The 16,037-nt window shown below is 62.9% G+C and overlaps 2 protein-coding genes across 2 annotated transcripts; one reads left to right on the top strand and one right to left on the bottom strand.

Annotated features, from left to right (window-relative positions):
* On the top strand, positions 1-2,798 carry ASB8 (ankyrin repeat and SOCS box containing 8). The gene is made up of 3 exons (XM_075525590.1): positions 1-273; positions 1,232-1,336; positions 1,818-2,798. Exons 1-3 carry the CDS (start codon positions 157-159, stop codon positions 2,448-2,450), a joined length of 855 nt encoding a protein of 284 aa, XP_075381705.1. The 5' UTR covers positions 1-156; the 3' UTR covers positions 2,451-2,798.
* A 1,462-nt stretch (positions 2,799-4,260) lies between these two features.
* Positions 4,261-11,978, bottom strand: PFKM (phosphofructokinase, muscle). The gene is made up of 22 exons (XM_075525577.1): positions 11,888-11,978; positions 11,126-11,199; positions 10,955-11,032; positions 10,569-10,758; positions 10,172-10,337; positions 10,029-10,073; positions 9,831-9,939; positions 9,663-9,758; positions 9,452-9,544; positions 9,231-9,356; positions 7,304-7,368; positions 7,154-7,217; positions 6,926-7,072; positions 6,611-6,681; positions 6,430-6,517; positions 6,176-6,328; positions 5,913-6,077; positions 5,726-5,787; positions 5,499-5,610; positions 5,281-5,380; positions 4,929-5,034; positions 4,261-4,794 (listed from the first exon to the last, which is right to left on the bottom strand). Exons 1-22 carry the CDS (start codon positions 11,976-11,978, stop codon positions 4,647-4,649), a joined length of 2,349 nt encoding a protein of 782 aa, XP_075381692.1. The 3' UTR covers positions 4,261-4,646.
* Positions 11,979-16,037: the final 4,059 nt, after the last annotated feature.

Here is a 16,037-nt window from a genome sequence, read left to right on the forward strand (position 1 = left end):
ACCCCCCGGGACCCCCCCGCTCCTCCCCGCGGCCCGAGCAGCTCTTCCCGCCCCCGCCCAGCCCCGCCGCAGCGGGGGGGCCCGTCAGGGCCTGGCGCCGGGGGCTCGGCGGAGCCGCCCGGGGCATGCGGAGGCGGCGGCCGGCCGGCCCGCACTATGTGGTACATCATGCAGAGCATCCAGAGCAAGTACTCGCTGTCGGAGCGGCTCATCCGCACCATCGCCGCCATCCGCTCCTTCCCGCGGGACAACGTGGAGGATCTCATCGGCAGGGTGAGCCGCCCCCGGGGACCCGCCCGGCCCGGCCCGGCCCGGCCCTGGGGCGCTGCGAAGCGCTCCTGAATGAAACGGAGGGTTTGGGGGGGGGGAGGTGGGACACCCCTTCAGCGAGCCAACGGGGTGCCCCGGCGCTGCGGGAGGGTTGCCCCCCCCGTTTCGCGGCTGGAGGGCCGGGCTGGGCTGTGGGCATCGCTCCCCGCGGCTTGAACGCCCGTCGGGGTGAGGTTCTTGCGGCTGGGCCCGCCCTTGGCCCCGCGCAGGGCGGGTCCGGGAGCTTCGCCTCAGCCCGGGTCACTCTTCGGGGCAGCGGAGAGCCCTGGCTAAGCCTGACTGATCCGGGCAGCTGCTGAGCTATTTCGGGTGGCGAGGGCTGTGCCGAGCGTCTTAAACCTCCTCGGAGACGCCCTCTCAAAGCCCGCGAGCCCCCGGGTTCAGCCCGGGGCTGCCTCCCGCCAAGGGATGCTCCCAGGGCAGCACCGGCAGCTTTTGAACGGCTGCCGGTTTATTTACCGGAGGCAGAGCGCCCCACTTGCCTTTCCAACCCCGCCGCGCTGTGCCCGCGATCGGCCTCGCACCAGCCGTTCCTCGTGATCCTGCCGGAGCACAGAGCCGGTGCGCGGACGGCGAACTTCTGCGCGGGTTACGCCAGACCCCTGCGGCACCCAGGTTTCTTCAGGCATCGTTTAGTGACGATGAATTAATTAAACTCAAGGCCGGGAGCAGGGATGCAGACTGCTGAGTGCTTCTGCCCGGCGGGGAGCTTTGTGCAACCGCGGTGCCCGGCCTGAAAACAAACCCCAGGGCTTGCGTGGGAGCGTTATGCCGGATATCTATTAATAAACCTTTTCTAACGATGCAAATCAAGGCGCATCAGCTGCTGGCTTGGGGGTGGAAAAGGGCCAAGAACGGGTGGGTTTACTAATCCCGGCTGTGGTTTCCTGTCTTCTCGCAGGGTGCAGACGTGAACTGCATGCACGGCACCCTGAAACCGCTGCACTGCGCCTGTATGGTGGCTGACGCCGACTGCGTCGAGCTGCTGCTGCAGAAGGGAGCGGAGGTAAAGGCTTTTTAAAGAATAAAAACACCTTAAAAATGCAAAGGTCCCTTTGAAAAGGGGCCGGGAAGTTGGGAGGCGGCAGCCGGAGCTGATAAACAGCTGAGATTTGAGCTGATGGTTTAAGTAGTGCCGGTTTTGTGCCTCTTCTTAGGGCAAAACGGACCCAGGTGAAGGTTTATCGTCCCAGTAGGGAGTGAAGCGTTTGTGCCCGAGATCTCGGGGGTACCCGCTCGTCCGGGGAGGGAGGGTAGTTTTGCGGTGGAAGCCTGAAGGAAGAACTGAAACCTATATATTGCCTGATTTTTGGCACTTGCTTCTGGCAGATCGCACCCCCCGTTCCCTCCCTCGTTTTCCTGTCCCCTAAATTTGGGACGCGGGAATGGTTTTGTGCAGCGCCGCTGGAGCTTCCCCTGACGCTGGCAGGAGCTGGGGTACCTCAGTGACCCCCAAATCCTTTCTCCTCCCTCCCCTTCTCCTGCAGGTCAACGCCCTGGATGGCTACAACCGAACAGCCCTTCACTACGCGGCGGAAAAGGACGAAACCTGTGTGGAAATCCTCCTGGAGTACGGGGCCAACCCCAACGCGCTGGACGGCAACAAGGACACCCCGCTCCACTGGGCCGCCTTCAAGAACAACGCCGAGTGCGTGCGGTCGCTGCTGGAGAACGGCGCCTTGGTGAATGCCCGCGATTACAACAACGACACGCCGCTCAGCTGGGCAGCCATGAAGGGTAACCTGGAGAGCGTCAGCATCCTGCTCGACTTCGGGGCGGAGGTCCGGGTGGTTAATTTGAAAGGCCAAACCCCCATCTCGCGTTTGGTGGCGTTGCTGGTTCGGGGATTGGGTACGGAGCGCGAGGATTCCTGCTTCGATCTTCTCCATCGAGCTATCGGACATTTTGAGCTGAGAAAAAACGGCAGCATGCCCTGGGAGGTGACCAGGGATCAGCAGCTCTGTGAAAAGCTCACCCTGCTCTGCTCGGCCCCCGGTACCCTACAGACGCTGTCACGTTACGCCGTGCGCCGCAGCCTGGGCGTGCGGTTCCTGCCGGAGGCGGTGAAGCAGCTGCCCTTGCCCACCTGCCTGAAGGAGTACGTGTTGCTCCTTAGCTAAGCGAAAGACAAAGCGCCAGGGCTCTTCCACGCCGGCGTTCGGCTCCCTTCGTCACCGCTTCCTCACGGCAACACCGGGAATGAGGTTGACCGCTTGGTTTGGGACTTGTGGGTGCCAGATTCCCTTTCCCGGTCGCTGTCCTGGTTTTCATCCTGCTCTGCTCTTCTGCCTGAGCCGGCGCAGGGCAGCAGGGATCCACTGGTGCCGCTCGCAGACGGCTCCGTGTTGTCTTCTCTGCGCACGACGCCTGCTCGGCAGCTCCTTCCACGTGCTCTCCCCTTGATTTCGGCCTTGTGAGATGAACGATCCCCCTTTTAATGGCAAATTATATCCCAGCTGTTGGATTAACCTGGTTTTTTTCCCCTTTTTTTTGCGTTGGGGCAGACCTTGGGGGAAGGAAGGCTTTCTAGGTGTGGGGAGAACGGGGAAACCCTTCTTCTTTGAAGGACCTGAGGCAGGAAATCAAGAGAAGGTGTTGTCGGACCCGGAGAATTCCTGTGGGACGTGTCAGCTGGATGTCCGGTGGAAAAGCCCACCGTAAGCGCGCGTAGCGAGCCTGTACATCGTGTAATGGTGCGGGCCGGCACCTTTGCGCAGCGCTAAGACCCGCACGCAGCCACGGCCGCCCCAGCACGACACCCCGCAGACGGGGCAGAGCTTGTGTGCCCGCGGCTCTCTGTGCGTCGGGCAGACACGAGGCGGCCCTTCAACACATGGAAGTAGTTTTTTTTTTCCCCTCATACCTCTAATTTTTAAGATGTGTCAGCACTGTAGAGGGGAAGAGGGTGGGAGCACCTCAAAACCCAGCACTTCATGGGGCTGTAAGTCCTGCGAGCGGGGGAAACGTTTCCCTCCCTCTCCAGAGTAGCTCTGCTCAGAGCGTGGGATGCTCCATGCCCTGGAGCAGAGGTTTTCCTCCCGTCTGCCACGCAATAACCCACCCAAGCTCTTCCTTAGCTTTGGTTTTGCACCGTTAACTCACCGTTTTGGTGTTGATTTTATTTATGTGTGTGTATATACAGATTTTAGGAGGAGGCGTGAGGACGTGCTGGCAGCGGGGCACCGGGCAGGACCCCCCACCCCGGGCAGCACCTGCTCTCTGTTTTGCGCGGCTTGCTCCCGGCAGCAGCGACGTCCCCGCACACGCAGTCACGTGTTCGTGGAAATAAACGGCTCGCCGCGTGCTGGAAGGTGTGTGTGTCGCACGCTCGCGGCCGCGGTCAGCAAGGGAGCGCGGGGGGTTGGCCCCACTCTTTTGGGGTCCTCCCTGAACGGGGAGGGTGCGTCAGGGTGGGGTTTGGGGGTGCTGCTGCTGGTGGTTTCGTTCCTGTGCTTGTTTTCGGCACCACGTACAGTCCCCGTCACACCTCCGAGGACCGTAACGTCACCCTGTCGGTGGTGACGCCTTGTTAAACCCTCACGCTGATGAGTTCTGCGTGGGTTTTAGCTCCCGCCGCAGCCTGCCCTCCCCGATCCCCCTCGCTGCTCCCACCCCACCCTTCGCACCCGCGCTTCCGCCCTTGTCTGGGTTTTTTTTGGGATCTTGCCGATGCACCGAGCTGCATCACCCCCCACGTGCGCGCTTCTCACCCAGGGGTCCCGGGAGAGCTGGCCTGTGCTCTTGAAGCTGAAATCAGGCGGGTAAACTTTGATAAATGTTTTATGGGAGAAACTTGGGGGAGAAAAATCAGGTTATATATATTTTATTCCTCCCTGTTGTGCTGGGAAATGGAGCTGCCGGGACCAGGGGTGTATGCGGGGCTGTGGGAGCCGTGTTCGCCTTCCCCAGCGCCAGAGGGTTGGAGCACGATTTGTGTTTGCCGCCATGAGTGAGTGACGAGTTTATTGAAGCATCTTAATTCTGAATTTTTAACACTAAAGCGGTGCCCTAGGGACTCTACCCGGATCGCTTGCTCTTAGCTCATCGCAACATCCCGCTGCAACGCTTGGGGAACCGCTTTTCTGTTTAAAAAGCCCACGAAATACCTAAACCAACCCCAAATTTACCTCGAGGAAACCCTCTGCTTCAGGAAAACCGCTTTTTTTGCTGAGGCAGCGGGTGCCCTCGGGGTGTGGAGGTGCTGCCTGGCTTCCCGACGGTGCGAGCTACAACGGGGAGCGCTTGTTTCGGAGGTTCCCCGGAGCGACACGGGGACACGCTCCAGGGGCGGGGGAAGCCGTGCCAGCGGTCGCCTCTTAGATGTTGGACTCGAGCGAGATCCTCTTGTGCGTGATGTGCTCCAGGTGGGCTTTCTCCGAGGTGTCCAGCTCGATGTTGTACTTGGCCAGGATTTTTAGGATGGGGCGAAGCTTCAGCCACCACTGCTCCTTGGGGATGCGGTGTCTGGGTGAGAGAGAGAGAGGGCGGCGCGATGGTCCCGGATAGAAACAAGGCTGCGTTGCCCGCCTGTGTTTATCCTTCCTGGGGCTGGGGCATGGTCTCGGGGGTGGGGGGGGGGGGAAAAGGGGGACACCTACTCGAAGTCCGTCTGCTCCTTGAGCTCGGTGATGGGCTGGAAGACGAGGCTGCGCTTGCGCATGCCCAGCAGACAAGCCGAGTCGGCCGTGTTGGCGAAGATCCGACCTGCGAGGGGAGGCGGGGAGCAGGCTCAGCGTTTTGGACCCTCTTGGGAGGGGAGAGTACCCCTGAGCACCCCCCAAAATCCGCAGGGGAGCCCTGAGGCCTTCGCATTGAAATATCGGAGCACGCGTGCGTGTTGGGAAAGAGCCGGGCGGTTGCTTTCAGCGATGCCCCCCCCCCCTGCAGCTGTGGGGAAGGGTAGGGGGCTTTGGAAACAAGGCAGAGAAACCCCCCTGGTGTGGCACCCACCGTGCCGGGAGCACTCCTTGATCTTCCCGGTGATCCAGGCCACTGCCTTGGCACCCATTTTGGTGCCGAAGTTCCTGTCGAAGGGGGTCGGGGTGCCGCCCTGCGCCGGAAAAGCCGCCGGGTGAATGGAGGCGAGGGTAAAGCCCCGGGCGAGGGTCTCCCAACCCACAGCCCCTTCCCTGGGGGGCTGTGTTCCCGCTGCCCGGGGGGGTCCGTACCTGCTGCATGTGCCCCAGCACGTTTTTCCGGCAGTCGAAGATGCCCTTCCCTTCCTCCGAGTAGAGGTTGTAGATGAAGTCGGTGGTGTAGTTCTCGTTGCATCGCTCGTTCCTGCGCCAGGCGAGGGAGATGGGCTCGTGGGGGATGGCACGAGCGCAGCAGGTCTCAGCCGCCCCATCCCATCCCATCCCATCCCATCCCATCCCATCCCATCCCGGGGACGTACCTGAGCACCAGCCCCCTCTTCACCGTCGTCTTCATCTTCTCAGTTAAATGCTCCACGTTGACCTATGCGGAGCATGAAACGGGCGTTGGGGAGGCTCGGAAGCAGGAATAAACGCGGCCCCCCACCACCCCAGGACTGCGGCCGTGCCCGGAGCGGGGGAACACGGAGCGCGTGGGGGGTCCCCAACCTGCAGGTCGCGGATGTTGAAGTGCTCCTCGTAGATGTAGGCGGCATCAGCGCCGCCCGCCAGCCCCGCCATGGTGGCCAAGTAGCCGCAGAAGCCACCCATGGTCTCGATGATGAAGACGCGGCGCTTGGTGCCGGCCGCCGACTGCTTGATGCGGTCACAGGTCTGCGGAGGTGGAAGAATTGGGGTGGAAAAAAGAGATTTAGGTTAACGGGTGTTGCTGTTGTTAAATGGGGAGGGGGCCGGGGGGCGCGGGGCCGCACCGTGGTGATGGTGTTGAGCGCGGTGTCGGCGCCGATGCTGAAGTCGGAGCCGGGGACGTTGTTGGAGACGGTGGCGGGGATGATGCAGAGCGGGATGCAGAGCTCCTCGTACTTGGCCCTCCCCTCCATCAGCTCCAGGCTGCCCGTGAAAGCCTGCGGGCAGCGAGGCAGAGGGTGTCGGCGCGGGCGCGGTGTCGGCGCGGGCGCGGTGCCGGCAGCTGCCAACCCCCCGCCGCCACCGCTTCCCCGCTCACCTCGAAGCCACCGATGATGATCAGCCCGTGGATGCCGAAGTTGCTGATGTTGGCGCTGATTTCCTCGAAGTATTTCTTGGGCAAGGTCCTGGGAGGGTGAAACCGCCCTGGCTGAGCCCGCCTGGGTGGGGGGCTTCACCTGGGGACCCCCCCCCCAGGATTCCCCCGGGAGGAGCGTTACCTCTTCGTCCCCAGTTTGGATCCTCCCAGCCCCGTCCAGCCGCCGACCCTCTCCCAGCTGATCTCTTCCACCTGGGGGGGGAATGGAAGAAGGATTTTGGGGTGCACCAGCCTCGCCTTGACCATATCGGATGGATATCGGGGTAACCCGGTGCTCCCCGGGATGAGAGCGGGATGAACGACAGCGGGGCTGGGGCGAGGAAGGGGCTCGAGCATCCCCATCCCAGGGGATCCCCCTTCCCTATGGGGCTGTGGCTGCCGCTTTTTGGGGCCGTACCCCACCCCGTGCACCCCCCCTTTTCCCCGGGGATCGCACCTTCCCGTAGGCGAGCCCTTCAAAGCCGTCGTGCACCGCCAGCATCCGGTGCCCGTGGATGAGGCCGATCCGCACGGTCGACCTGACGGCCGCGTTCATGCCGGCGGCCGGGGCGCCCACGTTGAGCACGGCCAGCGTGTGGCCGCTCTGCGGGGAGGAAGGAGCCAACGTTGGGGGGGTTGTGGGGTTCGGGGGGTCCCCCCCGTCACCCCCTCCCCGCTTCCGTACCTTGGTGGAGGGGGGGCGGATGTGTGCCAGCAGCTTGTACACGTTCCAGTTGTTTTGGAAACTCCTGCAAAGGGGGGGAAGGCGGGTGTGGGAGCCCCGGGGGTGGCCGGAGCCCCGGGTCCCCGCCGAGGACGGGGTGCGGACGCTCACCGGCCCCGCAGCTTGAGGGCTTCGTCGAAGCGCCCCTCGTTCATGGCCGTCGTCACGTCTTTGGTCTGCGGGGAGCAAAGATGGGGGGGGGGGGTTTGCACCGCGCCGGCTGGGTTTGCATCGCACCTGCGTGGCTTCGCATCGCAGCCGCCGGGTTTGCACCGCGCCGGCTGGGTTTGCACCGCATTGGATGTGTTTGCAATGCAGCGGCTGGGCTTGCATCGCGCCGTATGGGTTTGCATCGCAGCCACCGGGTTTGCACCGCGCCGGCTGGGTTTGCATCGCAGCCACTGGGTTTGCACCGCATTGGATGCGTTTGCACTGCACCGGCTGGGCTTGCATCGCGCCGTATGGGTTTGCACCGCACCCACCGGGTTTGCATTGCAGCCGCCGGGTTTGCACCGCGCTGGCTGGGTTTGCACCGCATTGGATGTGTTTGCAATGCAGCGGCTGGGCTTGCATCGCGCCATATGGGTTTGCATCGCAGCCACTGGGTTTGCACCGCGCCGGCTGGGTTTGCATCGCAGCCGCTGGGTTTGCACCGCATTGGATGCGTTTGCAATGCACCGGCTGGGCTTGCATCGCGCCGTATGGGTTTGCATCGCAGCCGCCGGGTTTGCACCGCGCTGGCTGGGTTTGCATCGCAGCCGCCGGGTTTGCATCGCAGCCGCCGGGTTTGCACCGCGCCGGCTGGGTTTGCACCGCATTGGATGTGTTTGCAATGCAGCGGCTGGGCTTGCATCGCGCCGTATGGGTTTGCATCGCACCCACCGGGTTTGCACCATGCCGGCTGGGTTTGCATCGCAGCCGCCGGGTTTGCACCGCATTGGATGTGTTTGCAATGCACCGGCTGGGCTTGCATCGCGCCGGCTGGGTTTGCATCGCAGCCGCCGGGTTTGCATCGCAGCCGCCGGGTTTGCACCGCACCAGCTGGGTTTGCATCGCAGCCGCCGGGTTTGCACCGCGCCGGCTGGGTTTGCATCGCAGCCGCTGGGTTTGCACCGCATTGGATGCGTTTGCACTGCACCGGCTGGGCTTGCATCGCGCCGTATGGGTTTGCACCGCACCCACCGGGTTTGCACCGCGCCGGCCGGGTTTGCATCGCAGCCGCCGGGTTTGCATCGCAGCCGCTGGGTTTGCACCGCATTGGATGCGTGCACTGCACCAGCTGGGCTTGCATCGCGCCGTATGGGTTTGCATTGCAGCCGCCGGGTTTGCATTGCAGCCGCCGGGTTTGCATTGCAGCCGCCGGGTTTGCACCACAGCCGCTGGGTTTGCACCGCACCGGCCAGGTTTACATTGCATCGGATGAGTTTGCATTGCACCGCATGGTTTTGCATCGCACCCACTGGGTTTGCACCGCACCGGCAGAGTTTGCATTGCAGCCGCTGGGTTTGCACCGTGCCGGCTGAGTTTGCATCACAGCCGCTGGGTTTGCACCGCGCCGGCCGGGTTTACATCGCGCTGGATGTGTTTGCACCGCGCTTGCCGGGTTTACGTTGCATCGGATGAGTTTGCATCGCACCGCGTGGTTTTGCGTTGCACCCGCCTGGTTTGCAACTGCGCCGGCCAGGTTTGCACAGCGCCGCATGGGTTTGCACCGCACCTGGCTGGGTTTGCATCGCCCTGGATGTGTTTGCACCGCGCTTGCCGGGTTTGCGCCGCATTGGATGTGTTTGCAATGCACCGGCTGGGCTTGCATCGCGCCGCGTGGGTTTGCATCGCGCCCGGCCGGGCTTGCATCACACCGCGGGACTTTGCATCACGCTGGATGGGTTTGCATCGCACCGGCTGGGTTTGCTTTAAATTGGATGCGTTTGCATCGCGCCGCGCAGCTTCGCATCGCGCCGGCTGGCTTTGCGTCGCCCCCGTCCGCGGGGAGCCCAGGGCGTGCTCCTGGGGGCCCCGTCCCCCCCCCCCCACTCACCACCTGGACGCACTCCATGAGGGGCAGGCGCACGGCTTGGTTGCCCGAGAGGCTGACGACGCAGGCGGGGGTGTCGGGGGTCCCCTCCAGCAGAGCCATGACGGCTTCAACACCCATCCGGCTGCCCTGCGGGGACAGGGACGGGGACGTTACCCCCCCCCCTGCCCCCCGCCCCAGGGACCCCTTCTCCGCCGGGGCCGGGGTGAGAGGCAGCTGCCTACCAGGATGCGGTCGAAGGCGGAGGGCGTCCCGCCGCGCTGGACGTGGCCCAGGATGGTGACCCGGGTGTCGTATCCCAAACGCTTCACCACCAGCTGCAAGACAGGGATGCGCCTGGATCCGGCCCCGCAGCGGGGCCGGGAAAGGGCTGGGGGGAAAAAAAAAAAAAAAAAAAGAAAGAAAAAAAAAAAGGGGGTTCCCCTCCCCGCTCACGGTTTTGATGTCGTCGGAGGTGATGGCCTTGCCGTGCTTGTCGATAGCGCCCTCGGCCACGATGATGATGTTCAGCCTCGAGCCGCCCAGGCGGGTCTGAGGGGGGGAGATGGGGGGTGACGATAGGGACGGGGATGGGGACGAGGCGCCCGCTGGAGCCCGTCCTACCTCCGTCAGCCGCCGGCACAAGTGGTCTTCCCAGTCGTCCTCGGGAGGGGACTCGGGGATGAAGACCCAGTCGGCGCCGCAGGCCAGGGCGGTGATGAGCGCCAGGTAGCTGGAATTGGGTAAAAAAGAGGCTGTTTAGGGTTTTTTCCCCGTTTTCTTTATCGGGAGCCGGACGCGGGTGGCAGCGTGGGGACGTACCCGCAGTGGCGACCCATCACTTCCAGCACGAAGGTCCGCTGGTGGCTGCGGGAGACACGAGTTTCACCCCACGACAAGCCTGAGTGGGGCCTGGACAGCTGGGTCCCCCCCCGGCGCGGGGGACACGGGGGGGTCCCCGTCACCTCTGGGCCGTGGTGGTGATGGCGTCCACGATCTCCATGATACGGTGCAGCGCCGAGTCGGTGCCGATGGTCATGTCGGTGCCGCAGAAGTCGTTGTCGATGGAGCCCACCATGCCGACGATGTTCAGGTGACTCGACTTCTTCGCCTCCTCCGCCGTGATCCCCCCTGCCGCAGGGTGGGACACCCCCTTTTCCCTCTGTGTCCCCCCCAAAACATCCCCACGGGGCCAAACACCGGCACAAACCTCCGGCGTGGGGAAAAACCCCCACCTTTTTGTGTATGACCCCCTGATTTTGGTGCAGACTCCCCCTGATTTTGGTACAAAACCCCCTTTTCACCCTGCAGATGAAATTTGGGGGGGTCCCGTGGGGGACACACACACACACACACACGTACCCACTTTCACCAGCTCGGCCAAGAGGCTGCTCCACTCGGCCCGGAAGGTGTCGGCGCCGGTGAGGCTGCCGTCACCGCCGATGACGCAGAGGTTGGTGATGCCGCGTTTCACCAGGTTACGGGCGGCTTTCAGGCGTCCCTCCCGCGTCCGAAAATCCTGGCACCGGGCGCTACCGATGACCGTGCCCCCCTGCGGGACCCCCACGTGGACGCTGCGTCACCCCCAGCGCCCCCGTGTCCGTCTGTCCGTCCCTCCTCCCCGCCATCCCGGCTCCGGTTTCGGGTTATTTTCAGGCTTGACCCCGGCACCGCGGCGTAGGGTTACACCGTATCCCCCCCCCCCCGCCATCGGTGCACCGAGCTGGCCGGGCTCAGCCACCGCTCACCAACTGCAGCATCATGGAGACGCTCTCCCACGTGGCCTCCTTGATGTTGTCCCCACCGTCCACCAGCCCCTGGTAGCCCTGAAAGTGGGGGGGACACAACCTGACGTTGAAACAACCCCCCCCCCCCCACAATTTATTTATTTTTTTGGGGGGGGGGGGGTCAGCACCGACCTCATGCACGAAGTAGACCTTGGCGCCGGTGTAGATGCCCACCCGCACCACGGCACGGACGGCCGCGTTCATGCCTGGGGGAGGAGGATGGTGTCACCCCGAGACCCCCCCCCAGGGACCCCCAAAAGCCATCGTTTCCCCCCGCCTTGCACAGCGCCGGGCTCGGCGCCCCCCCCCCCCCCCAACTCCCTCCCCGGCGCAGATCCGGCCCCGCAGCTGCCCGGGTTATTTTTGCCCCGGTGACATTTAGCGGTGGCGCGTCCCCGCCGCGTGACACCGGGTGACAAGCGCGGTGGCGGGGGGGAGCGGAGCGGAGACCCCCGCCGGCTGGATGAGCCCCCCCCCCCCGGTCCCCCCCCGCCTTTCAACTGGGGTACCCCCCCATTCCTGGGGCCACCCGGGGGGAGGACAAGATTCGGGCTGAATCCCTGCGGTTTTGGGCAACCCCAACGCTTCTCCGGCGTTGGCTTCGTGCCGGAGCGCTGCCGCCGTTCCCGTAAGCCCCCCCAAATTTTGGCATGGGGTACGTACACCCAGATCCCCCCCCCCCCCGCACCCCGAAACTCCCCGTAACTCTGCGCCGCGGCTTCCTCACCCCACCGTCCCCCCAAGGTCACCCCCAAAACCGCGACCTGGAGAAAACCGCTCAACCGGCCGCAGGAATCTGGCCGCCAAAGTCCCGTTTTCACCTCGTTTCTCCCCAAAATGGAGCTCGACCCCCAGGCAACCGCTGGCTTTCGGCGTCACCGGGGTGTCCCTTACCCTGGGCGTCCCCCCCGGAGGTGAGGACGGCGATGGCTTTGCCAGCGCCCAGGCTCTCGGCGTGGCCGTGTCCCAGCGGCGTCTGCGCCATCTTCTTGGCTGGAAAAAGAGGAAAATTGGGCAAAAAAGGGTGGGAAGGGCGGTGAGGTGCCCCCCGTCCCGCCGGCACCCGCGGACTGGCACCCGCCGACTGGCACCCGCCGCCCCGCCGGCCCCTACATGGGGCCCCGGAGGGAGGGACGGCCCCGCTGGGGGGGTGTCCCCTCCCCGGCACGGGGGGGCAGGGGGGCACGGTCCTGCGGGGACTGGTCTGCCCTCCCTACTGGTTCCAGTCTGCCCTCCCTACTGGTGCTGTCTGCTCTCCTTACTGGTACCAGTCTGTCCTCTCTACTGGTACCAGTCTGTCCTCCCTACTGGTGCTGTCTGCCCGCCGTACTGGTACCAGTTTGTCCTCTCTACTGGTACCAGTTTGTCATCCCTACTGGTGCTGTCTGCCCGCCGTACTGGTACCAGTTTGTCCTCCCTACTGGTGCTGTCTGCTCTCCTTACTGGTACCAGTTTGTCCTCTCTACTGGTACCAGTCTGTCCTCCCTACTGGTGCTGTCTGCTCTCCTTACTGGTACCAGTTTGTCCTCTCTACTGGTACCAGTCTGTCCTCCCTACTGGTGCTGTCTGCCCTCCTTACTGGTGCTAGTCTCTATTCCTTGCTGGTACCAGTTTGTCCTCCCTACTGGTGCTGTCTGCTCTCCTTACTGGTACCAGTTTGTCCTCTCTACTGGTACCAGTCTGCCCTCCCTACTGGTGCTGTCTGCCCTCCTTACTGGTGCTAGTCTCTATTCCTTGCTGGTACCAGTTTGTCCTCCCTACTGGTGTTGTCTGCCCTCCTTACTGGTACCAGTTCGTCCTCCCTACTGGTGCTGTCTGCCCTCCCTACTGGTACCAGTTTGTCCTCCCTACTGGTGCTGTCTGCCCTCCTTACTGGTACCCGTTTGTCCTCTCTACTGGTACCAGTCTGCCCTCCCTACTGGTGCTGTCTGCCCTCCTTACTGGTGCTAGTCTCTATTCCTTGCTGGTACCAGTTTGTCCTCCCTACTGGTGTTGTCTGCCCTCCTTACTGGTACCAGTTTGTCTTCCCTACTGGTGCTGTCTGCCCTCCCTACTGGTACCAGTTTGTCCTCCCTACTGGTGCTGTCTGCCCTCCTTACTGGTACCAGTTTGTCCTCCTTACTGGTGCTGTCTGCCCTCCTTACTGGTGCCAGTCTGTATTCCTTGCTGGTACCAGTTTGTTCTCTCTACTGGTACCAGTCTGCCCTCCCTACTGGTGCTGTCTGCCCTCCTTACTGGTACCAGTTTGTCCTCCCTACTGGTTCCAGTCTGCCCTCCTTACTGGTGCTGTCTGCTCTCCTTACTGGTACCAGTTTGTCCTCTCTACTGGTACCAGTTTGTCCTCCCTACTGGTGCTGTCTGCCCTCCTTACTGGTGCCAGTCTGTATTCCTTGCTGGTACCAGTTTGTCCTCTCTACTGGTTCCAGTCTGCCCTCCTTACTGGTGCCAGTCTGTGTTCCCCGCTGGTTCCAGTCTGCCCTCCTTGCTGGTGCCAGTCTGTGTTCCCCGCTGGTTCCAGTCTGCCCTCCTTGCTGGTGCCAGTCTGTGTTCCCCGCTGGTTCCAGTCTGCCCTCCTTACTGGTTCCAGTCTGCCCTCCCTGCTGGTGCCAGCAGGCACTGACCTGGGGGGTGCCCCCGCCTCGGGGCGGGGGGGAGGAAGGTGAGGAAGAGGAGGACGGCGGCGAGGGAGAGCGCGGCTGAGACGAGGAGCCGGGCGGCCTCGGGGGAGAGCTCGGGGACGGCCACCATCGCCCGCCCCGCGGCTGTCACCCGAGCGGCTGTAACGGGAGCGGCTGTAACAGGAGCGGCTGTAACAGGAGCGGCTGTAGTGGGATCGGCTGTAGTGGGATCGGCTGTAATGGGATCGGCTGTAACGGGATCGGCTGTAGTGGGATCGGCTGTAGGGATTGGCTGTAATGGGCTTGGCTGTAATGGGATCGGCTGTAACGGGATCGGCTGTAGGGATCGGCTGTAACGGGATTGGCTGTAATGGGATCGGCTGTAGGGTTCGGCTGTAACGGGATCGGCTGTAACGGGATAGCCTGTAATGGGATCGGCTGTAGGGATCGGCTGTAGGGATCGGCTGTAACGGGATCAGCTGTAACGGGATCGGCTGTAGGGATCGGCTGTAATGGGATCGGCTGTAACGGGATCAGCTGTAGGGATCAGCTGTAATGGGATCGGCTGTAGGGATTGGCTGTAACGGGATTGGCTGTAGTGGGATTGGCTGTAGGGATCGGCTGTAATGTGATCGGCTGTAACGGGATCGGCTGTAATGGGATCAGCTGTAGGGATCGGCTGTAACGGGATCGGCTGTAGGGACTGGCTGTAATGGGATTGCCTGTAACGGGATCGGCTGTAACGGGATCGGCTGTACAGAATGGCTGTAACAGCATCGGCTGTAACAGGATCGGCTGTAATGGGATCAGCTGTAGGGACCGGCTGTAATGGGATCGGCTGTAACGGGATCGGCTGTAACGGGATCGCCTGTAACAGGAGTGCCCACAGGCACCAGTTGTAACGAAATCGGCTGTAACGGGACCGGCTGTAGGGATCAGCTGTAACGGGACCGGCTGTACTGGGTTTGGCTGTAGGGATCGGCTATAAGGGGACCGTGACAGTGACAGGGGGTGACAGTGCCCCACAGCGTCCCCCCCCATAGGGGGACACCCACTATAGGGTGACACCCCCCCATAGGGTGACACCCCCCCCCATAGGGGGACACCCACTATAGGGTGACACCCCCCCATAGGGTGACACCCCCCCCATAGGGGGACACCCACTATAGGGTGACACCCCCCCATAGGGTGACACTCCCCCCATAGGGGGACACCCACTATAGGGTGACACACTCCCATAGGGTGATCCCCTCCCCATAGGGTAACACCCACTATAGGGTGACACCCCCCCATAGGCTGACACCCCCCCCATAGGGTAACACCCACTATAGGGTGACACACTCCCATAGGGTGACACCCCCCCCATAGGGTAACACCCACTATAGGGTGACACACTCCCATAGGGTGACACCCCCCCCATAGGGTGACACCCACTATAGGGTGACACACTCCCATAGGGTGACACCCCCCCATAGGGTGACACCCACTATAGGGTGACACACTCCCATAGGGTGACACCCCCCCCCATAGGGTAACACCCACTATAGGGTGACACACTCCCATAGGGTGACACCCCCCCCATAGGGTGACACCCACTATAGGGTGACACACTCCCATAGGGTGACACCCCCCCCATAGGGTGACACCCACTATAGGGTGACACACTCCCATAGGGTGACACCCCCCCCCATAGGGTAACACCCACTATAGGGTGACACACTCCCATAGGGGGACACCCCCCCATAGGGTGACACCCACTATAGGGTGACACCCCCCCATAGGGTGACACCCCCCCCATAGGGTGACACCCACTATAGGGTGACACACTCCCATAGGGTGACACCCCCCCATAGGGTGACACCCACTATAGGGTGACACCCCCCCATAGGGTGACACCCCCCCCCATAGGGTAACACCCACTATAGGGTGACACACTCCCATAGGGGGACACCCCCCCATAGGGTGACACCCACTATAGGGTGACACCCCCCCATAGGGTGACACCCCCCCCATAGGGTAACACCCACTATAGGGTGACACACTCCCATAGGGTGACACCCCCCCCATAGGGTGACACCCACTATAGGGTGACACACTCCCATAGGGTGACACCCCCCCATAGGGTGACACCCACTATAGGGTGACACACTCCCATAGGGTGACACCCCCCCCATAGCGTAACACCCACTATAGGGTGACACCCCCCCATAGGGTGACACCCCCCCCATAGGGTGACACCCACTATAGGGTGACACACTCCCATAGGGTGACACCCCCCCATAGGGTGACACCCACTATAGGGTGACACCCCCCCATAGGGTGACACCCCCCCCCATAGGGTAACACCCACTATAGGGTGACACACTCCCATAGGGTGACACCCCCCCCATAGGGTGACACCCACTATAGGGTGACACACTCCCATA

The sequence above is a fragment of the Mycteria americana genome, chromosome 26, assembly GCF_035582795.1.
Source record: "Mycteria americana isolate JAX WOST 10 ecotype Jacksonville Zoo and Gardens chromosome 26, USCA_MyAme_1.0, whole genome shotgun sequence".
Taxonomy (NCBI): domain Eukaryota; kingdom Metazoa; phylum Chordata; class Aves; order Ciconiiformes; family Ciconiidae; genus Mycteria; species Mycteria americana.

What these genes read in the sequence shown, in the direction of transcription:
- ASB8 (XM_075525590.1), top strand. Translation starts at nt 157, where the DNA reads ATGTGGTACATCATGCAGAGCATCCAGAGCAAGTACTCGCTGTCGGAG. An exon ending in TGGAGGATCTCATCGGCAGG is followed by an intron (nt 274 to 1,231) that starts GTGAGCCGCCCC and finishes GTCTTCTCGCAG; the next exon opens with GGTGCAGACGTGAACTGCAT. An exon ending in TGCTGCAGAAGGGAGCGGAG is followed by an intron (nt 1,337 to 1,817) that starts GTAAAGGCTTTT and finishes CTTCTCCTGCAG; the next exon opens with GTCAACGCCCTGGATGGCTA.
- PFKM (XM_075525577.1), bottom strand. Translation starts at nt 11,978, where the DNA reads ATGGCGCAGACGCCGCTGGGACACGGCCACGCCGAGAGCCTGGGCGCT. An exon ending in CTCCGGGGGGGACGCCCAGG is followed by an intron (nt 11,200 to 11,887) that starts GTAAGGGACACC and finishes CTCCTCCCCCAG; the next exon opens with GCATGAACGCGGCCGTCCGT. An exon ending in TCCAAACTGGGGACGAAGAG is followed by an intron (nt 6,518 to 6,610) that starts GTAACGCTCCTC and finishes TCACCCTCCCAG; the next exon opens with GACCTTGCCCAAGAAATACT.